General features: G+C 44.0%; 1 protein-coding gene across 1 annotated transcript; it reads left to right on the plus strand.

Annotated features, from left to right (window-relative positions):
- Positions 1 to 3,742: 3,742 nt before the first annotated feature.
- LOC128330663 (interferon-induced very large GTPase 1-like) lies at positions 3,743 to 24,618 on the plus strand. Its single transcript, XM_053263830.1, has 8 exons — positions 3,743 to 3,806; positions 5,819 to 6,135; positions 7,083 to 8,681; positions 9,320 to 9,470; positions 10,486 to 10,781; positions 11,088 to 11,144; positions 12,015 to 12,086; positions 16,014 to 24,618. Exons 2-8 carry the CDS (start codon positions 5,838 to 5,840, stop codon positions 20,723 to 20,725), a joined length of 7,185 nt encoding a protein of 2,394 aa, XP_053119805.1. The 5' UTR covers positions 3,743 to 3,806; positions 5,819 to 5,837; the 3' UTR covers positions 20,726 to 24,618.
- The last annotated feature ends 1,488 nt before the right edge of the window (positions 24,619 to 26,106 follow it).

Raw genomic sequence — 26,106 nt, forward strand, 5'->3', positions numbered from 1 at the left:
TAAGAGAGCCCTAAAATCCTATTTGTTTGGCCTGGCCTTCCAAGGCTTGTAAAGTGTTGTTGTTTTTTAAAAGTATTTTAATTGGTTTTAATCATTTTTGAATTGTTTTTATATTGTTTTTAGCATTGTGTTTGAATTGTGGGTTTTATGTCTTTTTAAAAAGTTGTTGTACACTGCCCAGAGCCTCTAGATGGGGCAGTTTATAAATGTAATAATTAATTAATAATATAGGAAGCTGCAACACACTGGGTCAGACCATTGGTCCATCTAGCTCAGTATTTTCTACACAGACTGGCAGAGGCTTCTCCAAGGTTGCAGGCAGAAATCTCTTCTCAGCCCTATCTTGGAGAAGCCAGGGAGGGAACTTGGAACCTTCTGCTCTTCCCAGAGCGGCTCCATCCCCTAAGGGGAATATCTTACAGTGCTCACACTTCTAGTCTCCCTTTCATATGCAACCAGGGTGGACCCTGCTTAGCTAAGGGGACAAGTCATGCTTGCTATTTATTTGTTTGTTTGTTTGTTTATTTAAAATATTTATACCCCAACCCTCCAGTGCACTACTGCTCAGGGCGGCTTGCAACAATAAAATAGATACAAGACACAATAAAAGTAATAAAATTAACCAAGTTGAACCAACAAGTTAAAAGGTTAAAAACCACAATCATCATTAGTTTCAAATTAAAAGTTATTTTTTAAAAAATGAAAAAACTGAACGTTATAAAAAGCTAAAGAACCTACCAGATATAACTTTTTAAAAAAAGAATGGAGCATTAAAAAGCCTCCTTTAAAAGGTGTGTTTTAAGTTGTTTTTTAAAAACACTGAGGGAGGGAGCATGGTGAAGCCCTGCAAGGAAGGCGTTCCAAAGCTGAGGGGCCACAACCGAAAAGGCCCTGTCTCTAGTCCCCACCAACCGGATCTCTGTTAATGGTGGGGCCATGAACAGGGACTGAGACGATGAGCAAAGGACCCTGGCAGATTCATATGGGTGAATGCGGTCTGACAGGTACCCCGGCCCCAAGCCGTGTAGAGCTTTAAAGGTCAAGACCAGCACCTTGAGTTTAGCCTGGAAGCGGACCGGTAACCAATGATGGTGCCGCAGGATGGGTGTGATACTCATGAAATGACCCACACCCACAAGCATCCTTGCAGCAACATTCTGAACCAGCTGAAGCTTCCGAACAGTCTTCAAGGGCAGCCCCATGTGGAGCACATTGCAGTAGTCCAACCTGGATTTTACCAACGTATGAGTGACTGAGGTCAGGTCCAGTGGTCCCTCTAATTATTTTCATCTCTGTGCGGAATAAGTTTTGTTCTGGGCGGCAGTATCAAGACAGTGGGCGCGCACCTGCATTCAGAGTGGGGCCTTCCTGATTCAACCTGAGCGGGATTGAAAATGAACTGAGTGGACATGCAAAAACTTGTGAGCGCACGTGCATGAACACGCCTTAAAGGGAACAGTGGTCACGTCCAATTTCTCAAAGTAGGGTCACAGCTGGCATACCAGCCATAGTACCGGTACTACAATGAGCTTGCTTTACATGCTTTAGTTAAGTTTTGTATTCGGGGGTCTTACCTCTGGACCCGAGTCTGAGGTGACACCATTCTTGATCAAGAATAAAATACCATTCTTGCTTCCTTTGCCTGGTTCTTGAAAAACCACTAGGCAACAGACCAAAACTGACAGCAGAGTTCTGTGACAATTCAACAAGCAAGTTTACTTTTAGGGGGGGGAAATCAGTTCAATTAAAACATTTCTTTTACAGCAAAAAATACAAACTCAGAACAGTTACTTACAGAGCAGGTCAGGGGGAAATAAAAAGCTGGAAAAACACAATCACTACCTGGCTCTATACTGGTCCCGATTCAGAGTCCTCTGTCCTTTCTTCCTTCAGCTTCTGGCTTGCTGAGCAGGCTCTTTTTCTGGTTACAGCACAGGTCTGGGGCTCTGTCCAGCCTGGCTCTTCCTTTTCTTCCAGTGTTAATGATTTCAGCTGAATATCTGGTAGGCACCTTGACTCGTCATTCCCTGCAGGGTATTGGCACGGACAAGTCTGTCTACCTCAACCACACGGATAGCAAAGAGGAGAGTTTCTGCAGCTAGAAAGTCCTCTCTTTGCAGGCTAAGCTCCTCTTGGCTGCTGGAAGAAGCAATACATCAATTCTACAAGGTGCTATACTAGAAGTTCCCAACTTTAGCTCCCCAAATGTTGTTAGACTACAACTCCCTTCAGCCATTGTTCTGGGTGATGATGGGAGTTGTAGTCCAACAGCATCTGGGGACCAAGGGTTAGGAATAGTATCCTATTAACTAGAGTACTAGTACTGATTTAGAATACCAGTATAGGCTGGAAAAGAGCAAGGGGCAGGGAGAATTCGTGGTGTCTGGGGGAAAAAATTAAAAACACTCAAACATAAAATATTGTGAACCTCTCCCATCCAGCCACCTGTGCTTCACCTGCCTTTCTCTATGTCCAGCAGTTAAACAGAATAGTGACCACATGTTTTGCTCCTTAATTCCATTTCTACAAGGGTTAGAGCTCCCCCCCACACTTTTTTCCCTTAGTTAAAAAGAAATGAAAGTGGGGAATCCAGGTGCAGGCAGAGGTGCATCTAGGTAATTTTGGAGCTTGGACGTAAAGGCCTTTGGTCCCCGCCCTCCCCCCCCCCGCCAATTAAGCATCATCATGCTCAACCAGGCGACCACACCACCCAGTACAGACTAAAGAGGATATAGGGGCCCCCAGGGGCTGTGGAGGCCCTGAACTTTGGCCCTGAAGTCCAGGGGTAAGAGCCCCTCTGGGTGCAGGGGAACATGCTTAGACTCGGGGGAGACAGCAGCCTTATGGACTGAAGCTTTCCTCCCCGTGTCTTCCCTCTATGCATTGAGAAAAGGGGTTGCACTGCAGTTTGTTTCTCTTAAAGCTACGCAGGACAGGAGTGCAGCAGATCCTTCCCCTAAGAATTTGGGGAGGTCCTCGCTGATTAAACAAGAACTCTCCCCCCCCCCCGCCAAACCCAGCATAACCCATGGCTATCCCTGCCCCGCCCCCTTTAAGTGAAGAGCTGCTCCTCTCAAGCTTTCCCTCTGCCTGCACCCCTCCTCCCCCAAAGTGGGTGCACTCCCCGTCTCTCCCAATTCTTTGAGCGTGAGCGGACATCGTCGTATGTCAACGTCCTTTTCCTTTCCCACGAAAACCCCTCTCGGGGTTAGGCCGGAGCCGTCGTGCGGCGTGCCTCTGTGGAAGACGGGCTTGCAGGGATGGGCAACGACATACAGGATATGTGGCAACCCCAAGACTTTATTCTGGGCTGCGATGCCATGCAAATGTGGTTCCTTGTTCAGGCTGCTGTTCTCGGGCTCTGTGTGATGAACGGCAATTAGGAATCAACTTCAAGGCCGTTCAATCAGTCGGCGCCTCGAGAAAGTGGGACTGAAGCCCGAGCGAATGCGTTCCAAGAACCCGGCCCCAGCTCCACCCCTCCCTATTGTCTTCATTTACTCGGAGGGGCTACCAGGGAGTGGGGGTGAGCACGGCCCCCTCTCCCCTAGCGACGCCTCTGTGGCAGAATCTGCAGATCTCCACATATTATTTTTTAAAATCTATTTGGGGGGAGGAGCTACATTCCCCCGAGTGTGTCAATCCAGAGAACGGAGCACTCGGGCTTTCCCACGTGTCTCCGGAAGTCTCTGCGAGGCGTTTGGCTTCTTTTCAGTTCTGCTTTCGTTTTCGTGCTTGGGAGACTTCCTGGAAAGGCACGAAGGGGAGCAGCCGGCACTTTCGGTTGCTTTTACAGGGAGCCGAAGGTAGGGTCTTCTTTTCCGTAGGAATATCCCAGTCAAATCGTTAGTGATGGACTTGATTTCCGATTGCCACATATTCGTAGTCTTCCTTGGGTTGCTTATCTTGTCAGGAATCCCGTTCCTCAGTCAATAGAAAACGAAGGTGCAGAGTCGGGGCATGCTTTGTGTGTGAAGCCTTGGCAGCGAAATGGAACCTCCCTGTCCACAGGCACTTTACCTGCTCCGAATATCAGAGGCTGTGGACAGAGGAGGGTGAGGGTGGGGAGTTGTTGCCTTCATTACTAGCTTCTGAGTTTCGCAGAGAGATCCAGCTAGCTAATGCTGGAGACTGAAGTTGGGTCCTCATCTGCTTCAGGAAGGTTCTTCTTTCCTTTCGTTCTTAATGGCATGTCAGAATAAACCTCCGTCAGTGCTGCCTTGAGCTTCCAATCCAACCTATGTTGGGGAAGGGCGGGAGACAGCTTCTAGAGGCAACACAAAAGAACTCTAGAGTGTTCCTTGTTCCCAGTTTCTTATTTGACAGAGAACTGCATAAGCAGCCTGAATAAAAAGCTGCAGATGTTTCCGTTTCTTCCTGCACGCAAAACAATCTTTGGGCCACCCCATATCCTATGCCTGCATGGCTGGAAGGCTGTCCCCATTGCTATGCACAAGGATTCTTTCTGACCCCAAGTGCTATTTTTGCATTCTATGCTTATTCATGATCCCCCAGGCCATACTTAGGAATAAAGGGTTTTGCACCCTAAATAATCCTTGAGCCATGCCAAATCATACGTTAAACCATATGTAACAAAATCTTTATAATATACCTTTAGATCTCAATAGAGTTCCCTAACAAAGCTACCATTCAGACAGGCTGTATTTCAGAGCCAAGAATTACATATTTTCCATGAAGATACCATTCCAATATGATTAGGCCTGGACGCAGAGGCCCACTACATGGGGAACGTGTTCCTTCTAACACCGCACTTCTGCTAACATTAAGAAGAAAGGCCGTTGTATATTTTATTCAGCCTCACAAGTGTTAAGTGGCAGTGCCGAATAACTTTCAAAGAATGTTGTCAGAAATTGTTTGGGAGCGTAAATCATTCTATATTGTAGACCAGAGATTCCCAACCTTGGGACCCCAGATGTTTTTGCACTACAACTCCCATCAGCCACAGCCACAATGGCGTTTGGCCATTGTGGCTGGAAATGATGGGGGTTGTAATCCAACATCTGTAGACCAAATGTCATTCCTGATGAGGTTCCCATGCAACTTTTAGACCCTGTGAAAGCTCCTTTAAATGTGCTGCTAGGATATTATAGAATTTTTAGAGCATTATTTGGTTGTGTATTTCACCCAGTACTTCGAATTCTGTTAAAGGTCTAGGAGCCTGCGCCTTGATAACTGGGTTAGAAATGAATAACTGAACATGGACTGATAGGAACCAATTCCCATTTACTATTCCTAGTTCAATTCCCATTTACTATTCCAGTTCAATTCTTCATTTCATTCAATTTTCATTTCATTCCCCCCACCCCACCCCAGTATATGACTTTTATCACGATAGAGGACTTATCCTTTCCAGCTCTTAAATGGAGTAATTTTGTAAGGTTATAAAATACTGGGTGATCTAAAAAAGGGAGTCATAGCTGCAGTATGTGGATCAAATCTTTTTATCCAGTTTTCCCAAAGAACACAGTCATGTGTGAGCTCTGTCTGCTGTATGATATGATGCTGTAAGATATGTCAGATGGGGACAGTGGTGGAGGATATGCTCTGCATGCAGAACTTTCCAGATTCACTCCCTGGCAGCATCTCCAGGTAGGACTGAGAGAGACTCCTAACTGAAACCTTGGAGAATGGCTTCTAGGCAGTGTACCAATATTGAGCTAGATGGACCAAGGGTCTGACTCTGAATAAGACAGCTCCCTGTGTTCCGTTTGTGTTTTTGTTGTTGCAATTATGTAGTATGCGCTCTTCAAATAGCCCCTTTAAACAAAAAAGTGAATATTTTTCTTTTAATTTCCAGCTCTACAACTTCGGAAACTATGTCATATGGTAAAAAAGCCTTCAGTGTCATAAAGAAAGCCAGAAGGAAGTTAGTGGAAGCACTTTCTGAAATAGACTCAGAATTGATCTTGGATGCAGCAGAGTCATACCTGCTCTTCACAAAAGACGAGTATGTCGCCCTGAAGCAGATAAAGAATCCACAAGATTTAGTAGAAAACCTGATCGATGTAGTGCTGGGAAAAGAAGAATCAACCCACACACGATTCCTAGATTGCCTGGAAATCCTGAGGCACGTCTTCCCAAGTGTGCAGGCCATCTCTGAATATGTAGAAGATGGTGAGTGATGCTTCCTACAACTCTTGGGCTGGGGAGTTTTCCAAGGGCTTGGTTCTCACATCCAGTAAAAACACGGAATTATCTCCAAGCAATTATGCTCTAGTTGTTTTTTGCCCATGACTATATAGAAAGGATTCCTCTGTATTGTTATATTGAATCCTGTATTGCCAGAATTCCACAAGTTTTGGCTGAACTTTTTCTTCAGCGGAAGCCTGTGCATGTTTACTCAGAAGTAAGCACCACTGAAGTCTATGGGGCTTACTCCCAGGCCAGCATGCATATGATAGCACCCTGAGTTTTCTGACCAGGGAGTTAGGAGAGTCTTCCACTCCACTTGGTCTGTGGCGTGAAGATCTGACCCCACAGTCGCTCTGGGGTACAGAGGACTTTGGAATCCCAGCAACAGGAGGAACAATTACCACCCCATCCCCATCCAGGTGCAAAATTGGGGCTAGACAGGAAGAATGGGGCCATTTTTTTCTAACCTCTTTGCTAACTTGGCAAAGAGGCACCTTTTAACGTGGCGATTCTCTTTATTTAGCAGGGGGAGAGTAACTGGCCCTCTCCACCCCCAGCACAGTACCTCCAGTGACTGTTGCTGGTGTCTATCGTATGTTTCTTTTTAGATTGTGAGCCCTTTGGGGACAGGGATCCATCTTATTTATTTATTATTTCTCTGTGTAAACCACCCTGAGCCATTTTTGGAAGGGTGGAATAGAAATCGAATAAATAATAATAATAAATAATTTTTACAAAAATTCAAAATACGCTGTTTTTCCAGTTACTGCCCTTTCATGCCAGGAAGATCTGCACTAATGGATATGATTTAAGAAAAAACTCTGTGTATGCTACCACCAGTTGAGTTTAAAAGAAAGAAAAATTGCCTTTTTGAAAAAAGGAAATTTAAAACCTCAATGTTCTGAATCTTTGTTACCTTTCCTTATCAGGCCCCTTAAATCTCAGGAATGAACCTCAGACCGAAAACATTGCTGTGTCCTTGAAGAAAAGAAGCGCAGCTGAGAGATTGGATGCTGCAATGTCCCTGGAGAAAGAAAAGGAAGCAGAGAATCTGGATCCTCCTTTGTCCTCAGAGACAGGATGGGAAGATGATTGCTCTGGCACTGTTACGATGCCTCCAGAGAAAGAAAGCAGAGCTGGGGATCCAGATGGTGCCTCCAGAAAGAATAGTGAAGTTAAGGATCTGGATACATCGCATAATAGGAATGGAGCCAAGGAACTGGGAGCTAGTGCCACATGCCTGGAGAAACCTGACAGAGCTGGATATCAGGAGAGTACTGTGCTCTCAGAGACGGGAAGCAAGGGGGAGAACACAGACACTGCTGTGATGCCTTCAGGGGCCACAAATTCCCTTCCGTCCAGTGGAAAAGGAGGTGCAACTGTTTGCTTGTCTTCTGTTGGATCCCGTGAAAAAGGAAATGCAGAGAATCTGGATCCTCCTTTGTCCTCAGAGACAGGATGGGAAGATGAGAACTCTGGCACTGTTACGATGCCTCCAGAGAAAGAAAGCAGAGCTGGGGATCCAGATGGTTCCTCCAGAAAGAATAGTGGAGTTAAGGATCTGGATACATCTCATAATAGGAATGGAGCCAAGGAACTGGGAGCTAGTGCCACATGCCTGGAGAAAGCAGACAGAGCTCGATATCAGGAGAGTACTGTGCTCTCAGAGATGGGAAGCAAGGGGGAGTACACAGACCCTGCTGTGATGCCTTCAGGGACAAGGAGCAGAACAAGGGGCCCAAATTTCCCTCCATCCTGTGGAAAAGGAAGTGCAACTGCTTGCTTGTCTTCTGTTGGATCCCCTGAAAAAGAAAATGGAGCCCCAATCTCAGATGCTGCTTTGCCCAAAGAGACAGAAAGTGTGGTCAAAAACCTGGAGGCCAGAGATCAGAACATGGATTCTGCCACATCTTTCATATTACTGCGCAAAGAAAAGGAAGATGGGAATCTGCCCCTTCCTCTGTCCTCATTGGGAGGAAGTGAGTTTGAAATCATAGGCATTACAGAGACAGAAAGCAGAGTTCAGTATCTGGAAGCCAGAATGCAGAACTTGGATGAGGCCATGTCCCTAGAGAAAGGCAGTGAAGCAGAAAATATGGACAGTTCATTGTCCTTTGAAGTAATAAAGGAAGTTGAGAGCACAGATTTTGATGGGCAAGCTGAAAACCCAGAGCTTACTCTGCTCTCCAGAAAGGGATGTGGAGTGAAGAATCAGGATGCTCCTAACGGAGCTCAGGACACAGACTCTGCTGTCTTGTGTCCAGAGAAGGATGACAGAGTTGAGAAACTGGAGATTTCTGCATCTCGGGGGATAGAAAGTAAGGCTGAGAACCCCAGTTCTCCTTCTTTCTGTAGAAAAGGGAGTGGAACCAAGAATTGGAACTCTTCTCGATCCCCAGGAAAAGGAAACTGGGCTGAGATCCCAGGAACCTTCAAGGAGGAAGAAAGAGGACCCAAAGATCGGAATTACTCAAGAAGAAGCAGTTCCCCTGTGAGAAGGGAGAATGCCGAGAAAGTTTTGGACAGTGGTTTGTATTCAGTTCAAGGGGACTTGGGAGAGTATAGGCATGACTTGTAGCTTAGTTTGACCAAAGTCTCTGATGTAATAAATCAAAGCTTTGATTTGGGAAAACTTTGATGCGATTGAGGGGTTCCCCCCCCACTTTGAAAGGAGTGAGAAAAGGTAGCACATTTGTACTCTTTTGTGTCTCCTGCATGATGGATTTTGTGGGTAGTTTCATGTTCCTAATGATCTAATTGCAAACTCCCCAGCATTGTAATGTCGGTATGGGGTTTTTCTGCTTAAGCATAGAAATTTGTGACTCTTGCACACACACTTCTTTGAAGACATTGGCAGGCATCCTGACTAAATTACTTGAGAGAAGTCCTATTGAAATTAAGTAGTTCTTTACTGTAACACCTGAGTAACTTAGAGTATAGTATGAGTATGAGTATATAGAGTATGAGTAACCTGAGTAACTTAGAGAATACGGAGTAACTTAGTCTGGATGTCAGCCACTAGTTTTAGAAGGAGAATAATTTATGTCTGTTGCGTTAGTGCAAACAGCATACAATTTTGGCATTGCTAGACTGCAGATAGGCCATCCATTTGACTAAGAAGAGCAGTTTTTAAAAATGTGCTCACATTCTCAATTTCTACCAACAGAGCCACATTCTTTAAAAGATGCAGAAAGTCTTGCTGAGATTGAAAGTGTGAGAAATGTACCTGTATCAACACTGGCTGGAAGGACATCATTTTCAAGGAAGACAAAAGAGTGTTTGGAGAGAGAGTCTTCATCAGAAAGAGCCCTCAAAGGGTAATTGCTGTGCTTAAATGATAAAGCAAAGCCTTGTTAATAAAGGTCCAGCATTAGCACTGTAGTACTCTTTCATTATTAAAATGTGAAAAAAAGAGAGAGGGGGAATCAATAATTAAGTGTTATTCCCCACACCAGGGAACAGAAACTGGCATTACAGGCTATTCATTACCTGCTGAGATCAATAGGAAGCATTAAATTGGACTGAACATGCAAAGAAGAAGCTTTCAGTTCAAAGGCACAAGAGCCCTGAAAAGTCTTATAGTATTTTGTCCATACCGGATCAGCTGGAGCTGGAATTGCATTTTATTACAAAAAGATAGTAATGAGTGGGATCTGAAAAACACGGAAGGAGAGAGCAGAAAACACTGAAGATGGAAACTATGTCGTGGGGATGCTCCGTGGAGATGGAGACGATGTCATGGGGATGCTTCAAAGGGAGTGAACAAAAAAGCTATTCCAGAGGAAAAGGCTAGTGTGGAAGCACCCATGGAAAGTTAATGCCAATCTAGTCTTACACTTTTCTAGGTCTGAGATCCACCTCTAGACACAGTCTGAAAGATGGGACTCGGTTGCAGCTTTTTAATATGACTGTCTTTTTCCTTTGTCCCTCTCTTTGCTCCCCCTTCATTTTTCTCTTTCTCTGGGGGTGGGGGTGGGGGAAGAGAGAGAATGTTGGGGAGTTGTTGCTATGGCCCATGTTAGACCAGTCCAAGGGTTCATAACCTTGGGTCCTCGGACATTGTTGGACTATAACTCCCATCACTGGCCTTCAGCCATTGTGGCTCGGGATGATGGCAGTTGTCCACCAACATAAGGTAGGGAACCTTTGGACAAGGACATGACTTAATTGTGTGCTCCAACCCACAAGCTGAAGACCAATGAAATGGAACATTGCTACCCTGGATTGACCATTATTCTGAGACTCTATAATTCAGTTTATTACAGTCTTACACATTTGAATTATTTTGTTTTACTGTAATGCATATGATAAAATGCACTTTTTGTATCACAGGCCAGCAGACTCGTTAATGACATCTGCCAATGACATTATATCCAAAGGGAGAAAACAAGTGATTGAAATCCTTCAGAAAGACCTAGACATGGTTTTAGATGAGTTACTCTCCCAGTCTGTCATCACAGAGGAAGACTATGAAACCTTGGACAAAATAGAGGGAGATGCCAAGAAGAAAAGTAGAAAATTGCTGCTTCTAATTCAGAAAAGGGGTGAAACAGCCTGTTGCCAGTTCCTGGAACGTTTAGAAGTCACTTGCCCATGGTCAACTCAGGCTCTGCAATTTCTAGTCCATGGTGAGTTCTTTATGCACTCTCACACTGAACTTATCAGATATTTATTTATTGTTAAATTGTTAAATTTATATACCGCCTTTCATTAAAATAATCACAAGGCGGTTCAGATAGAAAAAGTTAAAAACAAGACTATAAAAATTACACAATTAAAATATGCTAAAATATAAAAAACAGTTCTAATTTAAAATTTTTTAAAATACATACATAAAAATATCATACAAAGAAGCAGCAATGGAGACAATCACATAAAAGCTTGAGTAAAAAGCCAAGTCTTCACATAAGCCATTTGTTATCCTGATTTTATAGGTCAACCTCCAGTCCAGTCGTTATGCCACTCAGGACTGCAGTCAGAATCCCTTCAAGGTGAGTTTTGGGCTCAGTCGAAAAGTCACATCTCTGAGGCAGCTTCACCTTCCCCTGAAATGAAGAATCTCCGATTCTTATATGTGAAGTTAATGTTATGTGATAGGAAGCTGCCATATACCATTGTCCACCTAGCTCAGTATTGTCTATGCTGACTGGCAGCGGCTTCTCAAAGGTTACAGGCAGGAGTCCTTCTCGGCCCTCTCTGGAAATGGAAGCGTGCAGGTGCTCTTCCCTGAGTGGCCCCATCCCCAAAGGGGAATATTTTGCAGTGCTCACATACAGTGTCCCATTCAAATGCAAAGCAGGGTGGATCCTGCTTAGCAAGGGGATATTTCATGCTTGCTACTACACCACCAGCTCAACTCCCTTTTGTTACCTGAGGAAAAGGGTGCGTGGGGAGAGCAGAGAGTGGCAGATGAGGGTTGTGGGCTTAGTGTGATTCCTAATTTGAGGTGGGCTTCCTTGAGTAGGGAGGAAGTAGCCTCATCTTAGGGCTGCTGTATTTGAGGGAGGCTGTTTTTCTAATCGCCACCCCTCCTTTTGAATACTAGTCTGCCATCTCCTCCCACTCCAACTTATTTTGGTCAGGACAATCAGCACAGCCTGGAAGGATTGATTTTTCATAAGAGTGGAGCTCGGTTTGTGGCCTAGCTCCTACCTTGCCTTTCTGGGTAGAGGGATCTTCATTCTGTACACTATTTTACCTTGCCCAATCTCACTGTCACATACAAAGCCTTCACACTCTGACAAGGATCGCCACCCTAAATCCATCTCCTTTACTGGCACACTTACAAATAGCTTCTCTGGGTTTCCTTCAGCATTTTTGCCCTATGTAAATAAGTTTACCAGTCATGTTCTTCTCTCCAGAGCATTTGATTCCAGAGGCTAAAGCTGAAAGCCCAAGAGCATCAGAGGGGACAAAGTACAAAGATTTCAAAGGTACTTCCTTTTGTTTATTTGTTTTTGATTTATATACCGCTTTTCATTAAAATAATCTCAAAGCGGGTTACAATACAATTAAAATAACGCTTAATTAAAATTAAAAGTACAGATAATATAAATATAAAAATAATATCTCTGTTTAAGAATTATATTCAGTGGTTGCCAAGGTATCTTTAAAATAAGACCTGTCACCTGGCGACTCGTTGGTCTTGTTCTTGTTTCCGGACTGCTTTCTTCAGAAGCAAGTATGGCAGAACAACCCTGACACAGCTTAGTGGTTTAAATATTTGGTTCCACCACAAAGAGACTTCTTTAACCTGCATCCCTAAGTCTGCCATCTTTAATGTGGTGCATGGTTTATTAGGCATGTGAGGTGAACAAGATACACCAGTTTTAAAAACACAAAAAACACCATCTATTTTAAACAAAAGGTTACTTAAAGATAAGCATACACTCAGGGGCGTAGCAAGGTTGTAGTGGGCCCAGAGACAAGATTTTGAGTGGGGGCCCCCTCACTGAAGCTCAGCTCATGAAGTAAAGACATCTTAAATGAGGCTGAATAGTGGTAACAAAAAGCATAGTAAAATTTATTTTATATATCTATCTATCTCCTATGTGCCACAATAGAACATCATCCTAAATTATTTTTTAAATGGTTTTGTAAATTGTGGACGATGCAATTCATTTTATGGTACTAGAGAAAGACGTGCTGTTCTGGTAGCTCCAGGTCTTAACACTCACATCAATTTTGGAGGATGAATACAACTGAAGGAAGCCTGGGCGGGTGTGCGGCTGGGGGAGTCAGTCATGTCACTTGCCTCTGGGGGTCCCCCAAGGCAGTGGGCCCCCAGACAACTGTCTCCCTTTGCCCTATTATAGTTACGCCCCTGCATACACTTCTGAATAAATTCCTTTCAGCAACTTATAACACTGAAATTACAGCAGAGCCGTGGTAGTTGTTGTTTATTGTATGGCGTTACTTTGTAATGTAGATCACCCTAGTCTTCGCAATCCTGAGTGACCTATTCCTTTGCTGCTCTTTCTTCTCTCCCCCAGCTTCTCCTCATAAATATCCCGGTTCCTTCCTTTGCAGCCGGAAACCTTCCCCTTTCTTCCCCAACCCTCCTCTCCACAGTCCCTGCTCTCTCTAACTGCCAACTGCTTCTTCTCTCCCCATATTCTAACAGGGGTTTCCCTGCTTATATTCCAGGGCTCTTCTCTGTCAGTCAACCATTTAACTTCTTAGGTCTTGAAAACAATCTGAACTTCCCCCCTCTGGCTTTCCTCCTTCCTCGGAATTATTTCAGGGAGCTTGAAAGGTGGCTGGTGTGTGTGTGTGTGTGAGAGAGCGAGAGAGCACCGTGATGTATAAATAAATCATTGTTTTGGCACATCTGAAGGACCAGGAAAGCTAAAGGAACATTCCAAACCTGGCCCTTCCTTTCATGATCACACATTTGGTTGCACACATGGGCACACATTTGGTTGCCTCGGGTATCTTTAATAGGTCTTGTTCTCCCTACTTGTTTGGTTTCTCCAGAAGCAAGATGGGCAGGAAGGGACAGGAGGAGGAAGGATATTCCTCTGTTCTTGAGTGCAGCTCCTCTGGGAAGAATGCAGGGAGAGATAAAAGCATGCTAGCAAAAGGAGGATCCCTTCTCTCCAGCTATGTTAGTCTTGCCTCCTCCTGAACTGTTTCAGTGACCCAGCCCACACAGAGGCCAATTGCACAGGTGTGGCAGCGTCCAAAATGGCCACCGCGCCGGAGGGGGAAGGCCCGAATGGGCCGAATAGCAGGTTTGGGCTGTAAGGGAGGCCAGTGCGGGGAGGGGGAACCTCTGCGGACACACACACACACACCCCTGCCTCTAACAACTCCCCCAAAGGGGGTAAGGTAAAAATTATTTATTTATTTGTTTGTTTTAAAAAGGTCCCCAGTCCGAACCCCCTGTCCGGAGTGGGAGGCGGGTTTCGGTCCGGGGTCGGACCGAACAGGGGATGGTTTGGTTCAACCCTGAACCGTTGAACCTGTTTGCACATCCCTAACTGTCATGTCAGAATTATCGGAATTCAACTCCTTTGTGTTGGATTTGCTGTTGGAATTGTTGGATTTATGTGGTGTTTAGAGGTTTCTGGAAGCACAAGCAACATTGCTTAAGTGGAATTGTTTGCAAATGCCTTACTTGGAAAACACAAAAGGGGGAAGATGTTTGGAGTGACAGATCAAGTTGGCTATTAGCATTTGAGCATGACAGTGGTTTGAAACTGTTGCCTTCCAATCACAGCTTGTGGGAAGGGAGGAAGATACTTTTATTATCCCTGCTCAGCTGCTGTTCTCCACATTTTTGCTAGTACTCTGTCTGATGAGTGCTGAAAGGAATTCTATGGCGAGGGAGAGGAGTTTTTGTTTTTTCTGTCTTCATCTTTGTGCTTCGTGGTCTGTAACTTTTATCATAAAAAAAAGCAAATAAGGCATTAAAATGTTTTTATTATTTGTTTAAAAACAGTGGATCAATCTCCTTCAGTCTCCCCATACCTAATGCTATAATCAGTACTACCACCAGTTTGAGAAGTCTCCACCGAACCATTCAGATTTTTAAAAAAAATTCCATTTGATCCTTATGAGAAATCAATTCTGACATTTCTGACTAAAATCTGACACAATCTGAATTTGAGAGTCCTGCATTCGGATTGAATCATGTTGTATCATAGCTGACCTTTTCTACAGTGCACAGGCCCAGCAAACACTCATAACTAACGCTGGTTGCAGAAACTAGACTTTGTGGCAGAGAATAAAACATGTTTGGCTACAATTTGCCCCTTCATGGATCCAAATGTTTCTCATTTAATTGAAAGTTCTAGCCCAGCATTAACTGTCAGGTTTAAATGTCTAGGCTTAAAGATGTTTTGATGTCTAGTACCTAGGTTTAAATTTCTAGTTGTAGGCCAGGTTTAAATGTCAAATAGGCCAACCCATTCACCTTTCCCATCTGTTAGCTACTCCATGCCTGTTGGTGCCCCAGTCTGGGCCACTACATTTCATAATCAAATTATTTCTTGTTTACACAGTCAGACAGGTGTTATTGACTGGTTTGTTTTATCCAGACATCGAGTCCTTCCCAAGGACCTGGGATGCCAGAATTTTATTGTCAATGGTTATAGATATCGTCGCAGAATATAGGCTGTTCCCAGTAAAGCTGCTTTTTGTAATTGGCTGATGGTGATTTCTGTGGCCCCTATGGTGTTGAGGTGCTCTTCAAGGTCTTTTGGAACTGCACCCAGGGCGCCAATTACCACTGGGATTATTTTGGTCTTCTTCTGCCACAGCCTTTCAATTTCAATTTGTAGATCTTTGTATTTGGTGATTTTTTCTATTTCTTTTTCTTCTATTCTTCTATCCCCTGGTATTGCTATGTCGATTATTTTGACTTGTTTTTCTTTCTTCTCAACTACAGTGATATCTGGTGTATTGTGTGGCAGATGTTTGTCTGTTTGTAGTCGGAAGTCCCATAACATTTTTACATCTTCATTTTCTTCAACTTTTTCTATTTTATGGTCCCACCAATTCTTGGCTACAGGTAGCTTGTATTTTTTGCAGATGTTCCAGTGTATCATCCCTGCTACCTTGTCATGCCTTTGTTTGTAGTCAGTCTGTGCGATCTTCTTACAACAGCTGATCAGGTGGTCCACTGTTTCATCTGCTTCTTTACAAAGGCGGCACTTGCTGTTTGTTGTTTTTGTTGTTATTATTATTATTATTATGTGCAAAGTGTAACCATTCCATGTAAGAGTATGAGTGATGGGAGCAGGAACGGGAAGATGCAGAGACTAATGGAGACACTTGGTGAACTCAATCTGATGTGATCTTAGGGTACCAGGCTGTACTAGTAGAAATAATAATAATTTTAAAATCTCTTTCTGCAGAGGGAAGAAAAGCACTTGAGTACCTTCTCACTAAATTAGAGTTGTGCAAGCATAAAAGCAAGAAACTTGTCCTGCGAGAAGTCTTGGATATCAGTTCAGGAAGTCTGAAGGAAAGCACCCCTCACACATTGGGAGACTTACCTTGGCATTTTTTGAGGAATATTTTGGTTCTGAATGCAACAGCCAGGAACACAAGCCTTGACCAGGGGGTATCTGATGACCAAGGAATGAGAGGAAAGGAGGAAGAAGAAAGGGCTGATGAGAGATTTTCCTTCACCAGTGAGATGACTTCAAGAGCATCCGTGAACCCCCTTGACGTCCTTTGTGCAGTTCTGATTAGTTCAGACAGCTTCCTCCAACAGGAGATCTTCTCCAAAATGTCCATGTGCCAGTTTGCTCTTCCTTTCCTCCTACCTCCTTTGGAGACTCCCAAGTGCACCCTGATGCTCTGGGCCATGAGAGACATTGTGAAAAGATGGACGCCCCATTCTCTGGCTGACAGCAAAGGCTTCAGAGAGGAGAGCCTGGTGCTGACCTCCATGCCCACCATTTCTTTTGTCCGCTTGGGGAACTCAGGACTCTCCAAGTCCAAACTCCTTAATGAGATTCTCAGCCCTTCCCAACAGCATTATGATTTCTTCATCCACCGGGACATGGAGTGTGGAAATATCCCTCGAGAAATTGCTGATGGGCTTGTGGAAATGGCCTGGTATTTCCCAGGACAGAAAAGGTCAGATCTCTTTCCAGAGCCAGTTGCATTTGCAAATCTCCGAGGAGATGCTGAGTCCCACTGGGTGCAGTTTCGCTTTTTAACAGAAGTTTCCTCAGCTATATTTATATTTGCTGAATGCATCAGTGAAAGAGAATACGCTCTCTTGTCATCACTGAAGGAATCATCAACTCACTACTACTTTATTCTTGAACGGAATAGTAAAAAATCCAATGAAACTAGGGTTTTTTTTAATAAATTGGTTCCTGTGCTTAAAAGTTCACAGTTGCTAGAGAAATCTGACATGACAAATACAGCAACATTTGTGGGAATGCTACGATCTGCCATTAGAAGTATAGTCAGTTGTCCTGCTAAGAGCATGAGTGTACAAGAGATGGCTGCTGTGGCCCCAGAGGTTACAATCCAGGTGGATGAAGATTGTGAAGAATGTCAGAATGCTCTCAGATGTGCGGATCAAATTACACAAGATGTAACCGAGATATCAACTTACAAGACAGAAATGCTGAAACTCCAAGGGGAACTCTGGAAAAACCTGGCAAAAGTAGAGAAAGAACTGTGCAGAATGGAAAAGCAAGGGGACATTCCTTCAGAAAAATACAGATCAGAGTTGAAAGGCAAATTGTTGAAATTACGTGCACAGCAAAATGAGTGCCATCTCACGAGTGGTTTGACGAAGTTTATCAATGGCATCAAGCATTTGAAGCTGGCAGAGAAGCACTACTTTCTGAAATGGATGAAGTTTAATCTGGATCACATTGCTAGGGAGAGTCTTTCGAAGTTACGTGCGGAATACAAAGAGAAATGCAAGGATAGAGGAGATGATGGGCAGAAGATCTCAGAGATAGACAAACTATTATCTTCCTCTTCCTTGGGGGTTGAACATTTTATACGTGAATTGGGGCAGTTTTATGAGGCAGAATGTTCAATGGTTAAAGGAGGCAATATATTAAAAGGCAAAAGACAGTTCGTTGATGTTCCGAGGGTTGCAGCTGACTTGATACTGGAAGGGTTTCCTCTAGAGCTGATTGATGGAGATGCATCCAACATCCCCCTGCAGTGGATAACTGATGTTCTGACTGAGCTCAATCACAAAGTAGGAGGTCGATCCAAAATGGTGGTGATCACTGTACTGGGGGTGCAGAGCACTGGGAAGTCCACCCTCCTCAACACCATGTTTGGGCTGCAGTTTGCTGTCAGCAGTGGCCGATGTACACGAGGAGCCTTCATGACGCTCCTTAAAGTTAGAGAAAACATGACTCAGGAGCTCGGCTGTGATTTCATCCTGGTGATAGATACTGAAGGCTTGAAAGCCCCAGAATTAGCCCAATTAGAAGAAAGCTACCAACACGACAATGAGTTGGCCACTCTAGTGATAGGGTTGAGTGACATCACAATAGTGAACATGGCCATGGAGAATGCCACTGAAATGAAGGATGTGCTGCAAATTGTGACCCACGCCTTCCTCAGGATGGAGAATATTGGGCAAAGAACCAACTGCCAGTTTGTCCATCAGAATGTCAGTGATGTCTCTGCTCATGACCAAAACATGAGGGATAGGAAACACCTTTTGGAACAGCTTAATGAAATGACCCAGGCTGCAGCAAAAATGGAGAAGGTTGACAGAGATATCGGGTTTTCGGAAATCATAGACTATGACCCAGAAATGCACAACTGGTACATCCCAGGTCTGTGGCATGGAGTCCCACCTATGGCTCCAGTCAACATGGGATACAGTGAAAAGATCTTTGAGCTAAAGAAGTATCTCTTTGAATTCATCACGAGCCGTTCTCACAAAACAGTGCCCAAGGACATCCCTCAGTTTATTGAATGGGTGAAGAGTCTGTGGAATGCTGTGAAACATGAGAACTTCATCTTCAGCTTCCGAAACAGCCTCATAGCAGAAGCCTATAATCAGCTGTCCATGAAATATTCAGAATGGGACTGGGGTTTCCGTAGAGAGATGCACCTCTGGATATCTGAACAGGAAACTGTGATACAGAATGCTTTTCTTGACCAGCTTGATCATTATAACTGGCAAAATGAACTTCAACAGAAGCTATCATGTGGTGAACAGCAGATTCTAGAGAGTCTGAAGCAATATTTTGAAAGTGGAGGGGGAAATTTGCATCTAATAGAAAAGTACAGAGAAGATTTTGTCAGAAGTGCCAACAGTCTAAAGCATGAACTGGAAAGTTATTCTTCTAACAAATGTAAGGAAGCCATTCAGATTAAAAGGGGTCGGCACAAGATCGACAATCTCCAAGCTGACTACTTGAAATTAATTGAAGGGAAGGTTGAAAGACTTCTTGAAGAATGCAGGGGGAAAAGGCACAAATTAGGAGATGAAGAATTGAGAAGAGAGTTTGAGAACATGTGGACAGAAACATTATTAGAAATATCACTCATTCCCTTAAGGAAACGTGAAATATATTTAGATGTTGATTTATATTTGAGAAAAGAGTTGGCCCATCGTGGCAGTTCAGTCAATCAGAACATACAAGGGGCAAAATGTTTGTTAACCTACAGGATAAACAGTTTCCAAATACAGCAAAAGTATATACATCCGTCGATCCTTGACCGCATGAAGCACTTGTTTGCTAAAAAAGAATATATAAGTAGAGTAGAAGAAGCTGTCCACTCCTTGAAGACCAAATGTATGTCATACATTGAGATGAAGGTAGACTCTGAAGGGGATTATGATGAGACCTACTGTGGTGAACTTCTGCGTATAATCAACGAGAAGCTTCATCAGTGTGATATTCAGAAACTTCATACAACTGCCTGCTTTGAAGTGGACCTAAAGCTTCACATTTTGGGAGAAGCAGCTCATGCATTTCAGGCAATGCATGAGAAATTTATTGAGAAAAATAATCCCCAGATACGTCTGGAGAAACTGAAACCTCAGTATTTTTCCACTTTCAAATCTGTTTATTTGGAAAAAGATGCCCAACAAATCAGAGCAAAGGATTTCTGTAACCAATGTCTCCAGCCTGCCCTATTGTATTATGTCAAAAAGAGACTTGGGATTGAAATCGTGGACAACTTTCTCAGCAGCGTACAGTCCATTGGGTATGCCAGTCGGAGCTTTTTCCAGTTTACTATTCTGAAGCAACTGTTGGAAGAGAAGAATTTTGAACAATATGTGAAATACATCACAGCCTATGAAGAGTTTGTCAAGACCTGGATCTGGAGACAAATGTTGGATCATTATACAAAAAATAAGGATCTCAAGAAGCTGGAGCAAGAGATTCTTTCTGCAGCACTGAAGAAAATTAGGGGAACTCTAGAAAACCTAGAGCAAAAAGATGTTGGCACAATTTCTGTGTTCTTGGACAAATTTTGTAAAGAAATGCAGAAGGAGTTGGTCATTTCTGACGACAGTCTAGTAGGTGTGCAATTTAAAAATATGTCTGATCCTGTCCAGTTTTCTGCTTGTGTTAAAAGCATCCTTCCCGGCTTGCAAAAACAAATATTATTGGACTTTGAAGCCTTGTCTATTAAATCAAAAATCTCCAAACTGCCTGTGAAGCCCCAGGATGAGATCTTCAAGCGGGTTTTTGGTTGTGGGCAGCAGTGCCCCTTCTGCAAAGCCCCCTGTGAAGCTGGAGGGAGTGCTCACAAGGAGCATTTTGTTGCAGTCCATCGACCACAAGGACTATGGGGATTCAAATATGGTGATTCAAAAAAGCTTGTTTGCGATCTCTGTTCTTCTAATGTGGCTTCCAACCGCACATTCCGATATGTTGACACCAATTGGGAATGGCGTCCATACAAGGATTACCGTGACTATTACCCAGACTGGTGCATCCAGCCAGATCCCAGTATCAATGCTTCTGATTACTGGAAGTTCATTTTCAAAGAATTTAATCATGACTTTGCCTGTTACTACAAGTTTGAACCAGCAGATCTGCCAGAGGACTGGGCAAAGATCACCAAAGAACATGCACTGGAGGCCTTGAAGGAAATCTATAATATGAAGTAAGCATGAGATGCTGTTTCAAGTTGGAGTTTCAAAGCCACCTGCAATGGTAGCACTTGCGACAGAGTCACTCTCTCTTTTTATCCTCTTCATTGGGAAGCTAAAGACTAGAATTGCAAAACTGTAAACTTTGGACTCGTAGGACAAATCAATCCAGAATTTTCACTCGAGGCACAAATGACTAGGCTCAAACTATCATACTTTGGACATATTATGTGACGATCCAGCTCCCTTGAGAAGTCCATAATGCTGGGGAAAGTTGAAGGAAAGAGGAGAAGAGGATGACCAGCAGCAAGGTGGATGGACTCTATTACGACAGCACTGAATGCACCACTGAGAGACCTTAAAGGCCAAGTGGAAAACAGATCATCCTGGAGAGAATCTATCTATGTGGTCGCTAGGAGTTGACACCAACTTGACGGCACTTAATCAATCAAATCTTTGGACTTTAGGAATGCTTAAGAATTTGTCTTGATGCATTTTAAAAAATCTTTTTTTCATATGTAAATTTTTAAGTAACATTTCTCAAAAAGAAAAAAAGATAACAGAAATTGCCAAAAGATGCAATGGGTTATATAGTGTATCGTTTACTATCTGATCAATGGCTTGCAATAGACGCATGTAGATAAGCAGCATTACTCAATTGTATTTATTCAAAATATTGTTATGTGCTTCTAACCCCACTTCTCCAAGTGGTGAGAAGTTCCAGGAGTGCTGCACTTCTCGGGTTCTGGTTTCTCTTGGAGGAGAGGTCACTGGAGTCTTACAGTGTCTGTGTGATATTTGAGCAATGGATGGAGTTGGAGAGCAGTAGAAGCAGAGTATTTCCATACATCAATAACAGGTTACATCCATTCCCAGAGAACAGACCCTTAACCCTAAGATGCCTCAGCCTTCTGCCTCAGGGCTTCATTCCAGTTGTCTAGAATTACTGCAATCTGTCTATCTATTGCACAGCAGGCTGCCTGCAGTTTCTTCACACTGGCCTCATGCAGACACATCTTCAAAGTGGATGTGTGGGGGAGGAACTGTTTGCCACCATCACTCCCCTTGGGTGGCATAAGTGAATCTTACGTGGCCCTTCCGGGCTTCACTCATTCAGAATGCATACAGAGCCATTCACCCTACATTCCAGAGACATGTACAGATCTTCCCCAGCCATGAGGAAATATTAGCATCCCTTTATCAGATCCAGGCACGTTGACTAGCCATTGCCCTGGGTCCAAAACCACAGTGAGAGGCTATTCCCGATGACCAGATCTAAACCTTGCAACAATATTTATACTACACCTCCTGTGAGGTGGCTTGGCATAAAAGATCAAAGCAACTTTGACCTTATATAGGAATAAATAAATTTCGTGGGGGTGGGTGGGAATAAGCCAGCAAATCGGAGCAGTGAAAGTGGACTTGGCTCCCAAACACTCTCCTGAAGTTCTTAAAACCCCTTTTCAACACTTCCTTCCAGAGGCCACCCTGCAAGCCTGGAGCTACCGGAAAACTGCATGCAGATAAACGCTATGTCCAGGGAGACTGGGTAGTGGTGGTAGTCATGAAGGAGCATGCCAGCACGGGAGCAGGGCTTTCCAACAGTGTACATGGTCACATAATGCCTGAAGAGGGTTCTTGTTTGGCCCAAATACAGGGCTCCAAGGCCAGCTCCCATCCAGGCACTGAGCATAGGAAGCTTCCTTATACCGAGTCAGACCCTTGGTCCATCTAGCTCAGTATTGTCTACACAGACTGGCAGCAGCTTCTCCAAGGTTACTGGCAGGAGTCTCTCTCAGCCCTATCTTGGGTGTCCGCCAAGGATGCCCACTGAGCCCATTACTTTATGTTTTGGCCTTGGATCCGATCCTGATCAGGATTCAGAGAGAACCCCATCTGCAAGGACTCTTGGTCTCTATCCCCCCGCCCTGCGAGACCTTCCCGGGAGGGAGGAGGAGGGAGAGTGATGGATAGCCGAACCACCTGTCCAATCAGAACCGCATTCTGAGTTTAAGGTAAAATTTGTAGCTCATGCTGATGATGTTACATTACTGTTATCGAATGAAAATGAAATCCCTGTAATACTAAACCTCTTCTGGGAATATGGCAAGATCTCGGGCTCAGAATTAAATGCTGACAAAAGCGTATTTGTTAAAATGGACCCCGGACGCCAGCAACTCTCGTGCCTACCCATCTCTGAATGTAAAAGCAAAGGGGCCCCAGAGTCCAAACTGAAGTGGGTAGATACAGTAAACATTTTGGGGATTGAATGTGGGATTAAGGAAAAAGCCTGGGGGGGAAATTGGACAGATTGGGAAGAAAAAGTAATGCTTAAAATCACCATGTGGAAAAAATGGAGCCTTGCCATGTACCAGAAAGCAGTTTACATCCGGACTTACCTGATACCCTTGGTGCATAACCTGGCAGTAGTCTATCCTCCCCCACTCGATCTCCTTTGGAGAGTTGAAAGCCAGATCTTCCGTCTAGTATGGCACACGGCGTCCTTCCCTTTGGCCCGTGCGGTACATTTAAGGAGGTTGAGCGGGGAGGCCTAGCCCTACCTGCCCTGCAACCCTATTTTGTAACTGAATTCATGTCCTACAATTTTGGAAACTGGATTTTCGTGAATGTCCATGATATGTCCAACCTCCTGCAAAAAACCTGGGTCTCGCTTTTCGCTCTGCGTTGGCGCAAGTCAGCATGGGGCATAGCATGATGGGGGAAAGGTTTCAAAGGTTTCATTCAATGGCAATATCACACAAGTATTAAAAAGAGAACACCCAGACTACTTGAGAGATTTGTTATTCACACTTAAAAAATGGAAGGTTGAACTGGATCTATTTAAAGGATCCTCCTCAGTTAAGCAGCTAAGGAAAACAATTTATGGAGAGATTCTAGAAGTGGGTTTCTTAAAACCTGATTTAGAACGTAAACACTACAAACACCGCACTTCACAATACTTGTTGCAACCCGATCACCCTATCGCTCTCTTTAAAGAGAAAAAAGTCCCTTTCCATTTATGGGAAACAAGGTGGCGCTTATACCATCAGGTACTACCACTTAATGCGGCTAAGCCATGGCTCCCAGAGGACCAGCAAGAGTGCCCTAAAATCACCTGCAAACAGAAAGCTAGTGAGCTAGGCAAAACATTCAGGGAAACCCACTCACATTTCTTAAAAGAGTGTGTGGTAGCCAAAAGAGTGTGGCAGGGAGTAAGCAAGCTGTTAGAGTGGCCTGATTTGGAAAAACAGACTTGGGAAGAACTAACCTCGGGTTTGAGCGATAGTACCTCCTTTCGAGGTCCCAGAAAGAAACCTTCAAGGAAACGGGACGGAACGGGTGCCCCCATACTAGGGAATTGGAATGTTCCCCTTCTCGTAATCAGGTTAGTAAACTTGTATGTCATTTATGCAATGCTCGTGCATAGGAATAGGGAGGGAAGACACGACCAAGAGGTTCATGCAGATGAGACAGTAAATCTCTTCTGGAAAAGTTTGTATGGTTATGTGCAAAAAGACAAGAGTATCTCTTCTAAACAGCAATGGGACAAATTGTGGAAATGGACGTTGGACATAACCCCCCCCCAGATTACCTGATGTCCCTTGTAACCCCCACCCCCGAGTTACAGTACTACCTGCATATACTTCATAACTTGTGTGTTTCCAAATTCTTGTGTGTAAATCTTTGTAGATATATCATGTACAAACAACCACTTTGTATATAATTGTGCTTTGGCAACGTACTGTATGCTTTGGTAGTTTGTTGGTTCAATAAAAAAATCTTGTCCTATTAAAATAATAATAATCTTGTCCTATCTTGGAGATGCCGGGAGTGGTGGGGGTGGAATCTGGGAACTTCTGCATGCTGGTGCTCTTTCCAGAGCAGCCCCATCCCCTAAGGGGGATATCTGACAGTGCTCACACATCAAGTCTCCCATTCAAATGCAAACCAGGACAGACCCTGCTTAGCCAAGGGGACACTTCATGCTTGCTACCACAAGACTGCTTAGCTTCAGTGAGGTTGCTGTGTCATGTGCCTTTAGTCTCTGTATTTTCCTTTGCTTCTCCACACTTCCTTGCACACAAGGCAGCTGCAATTGATGTGAGACTTCAGGTGAGGCACAGAGATGGTTAAGGATAAGGAGAGAACCAAGACGCATGGGAAAGGTCAGAATTGCACCTGGGTTCCTTCAGTCTTAAGATCTGCTTACCCTGCATGAAAGGTGGGCTGGCTACAAAGCTGGGGGCTGAGTTAGCATACATCACTTTCACTTCTCCCTGCAGGGAAGGGAAGGAAGACTGGTACTCGACCTGACAGGGAAGAACAAAGGGAAATCGGTTTGGCAGATATATGGTATGTGAGACCAGTTGAATATTGATAATCAGAAACATTCTCCTGCTCTCCGGGGGGTAGAAACGTCTCTGACCAAAGGGCAGCCAAGGGACTTCTGCTGTCTTTGCAAAACTAAAATTCCTCCCTTGTTGGGTCTTCTTATATGCTGAGCAGCATAGCATATTAAATAATCAAATGTTGATGGAGATACTGGCCAACATCCAGACTAACGCTGTGCTAGTGCAACAAACAAAGTTGCACTAGTGCAAGATGGCCAGGCAGCAGTGTTCCTTCTAACAGGGATTCCCAGATATTGTTGATGACAACTCCCAGAATCCCCAAGCAAAAAACATTGCAGCTGGGGATTCTGGGAGTTGTAGTCAACAACATCTGGGAATCCTTGTTAAAGGGAACACTGCCGGGCAGCTGTGTGGAATTGTTGGGGGTGCATGGAGTTGCCCTATATACGTCTGCTCAAGAATGCTCTTGTGCAAACGTGCCCTGCAAAATGTATGTGGTGGTGGTTCCACAGCAGGAGGTGCTCCACAGGTTGTACAAGAAGTTTGCACTCGGGCAATACTAGTCTGGAATCCAAGTTCAAGACTTGGCAGCTGACGGGATGCAGAAAATAAGTCAAAACAGCCCCATCAAAATTAGGGGCCACTTTGCCTAATTGGTCCTTTTAATTGCAATGGGACTACTTTGGCTAATTTCCCTCATCCAGACAGCCAGCATACCTAGCTTGTGCAACATCCTTGCACTAATTCCACATGTGGTTAGACTGGATGTCAGCCACTCTCTTCATATATTCCTGTTCAATGCCTTGCATTGCTTTATTGCAGGGCTGCTTTGGCTGTTGTTGGACTACAATTCCCATCATCCCCAGCCACAGTGGCCAAATTCAGGGATAGTTGGAGTTGTAGGGCAACAGCTGTAGGTCTGAAGTCATGCAGCTCTGCTTTACTCCTTTCCTTTTAATAATAGCATTGATGATAATGATAATGATAATAAACTTTATTAGCCACCCCATAACAAATTGTTCTCTGGGCGGCTTACAACACAACATT

This window comes from Hemicordylus capensis, chromosome 6, assembly GCF_027244095.1.
Source record: "Hemicordylus capensis ecotype Gifberg chromosome 6, rHemCap1.1.pri, whole genome shotgun sequence".
Classification (NCBI taxonomy): Eukaryota; Metazoa; Chordata; class Lepidosauria; order Squamata; family Cordylidae; genus Hemicordylus; species Hemicordylus capensis.

Coding starts and splice junctions, on each gene's coding strand:
- LOC128330663 (XM_053263830.1), top strand. CDS start 5,838: ATGTCATATGGTAAAAAAGCCTTCAGTGTCATAAAGAAAGCCAGAAGG. Junction 9,471..10,485: donor TCAGAAAGAGCCCTCAAAGG/GTAATTGCTGTG, acceptor TTTGTATCACAG/GCCAGCAGACTCGTTAATGA. Junction 12,087..16,013: donor AAAGTACAAAGATTTCAAAG/GTACTTCCTTTT, acceptor CTCTTTCTGCAG/AGGGAAGAAAAGCACTTGAG.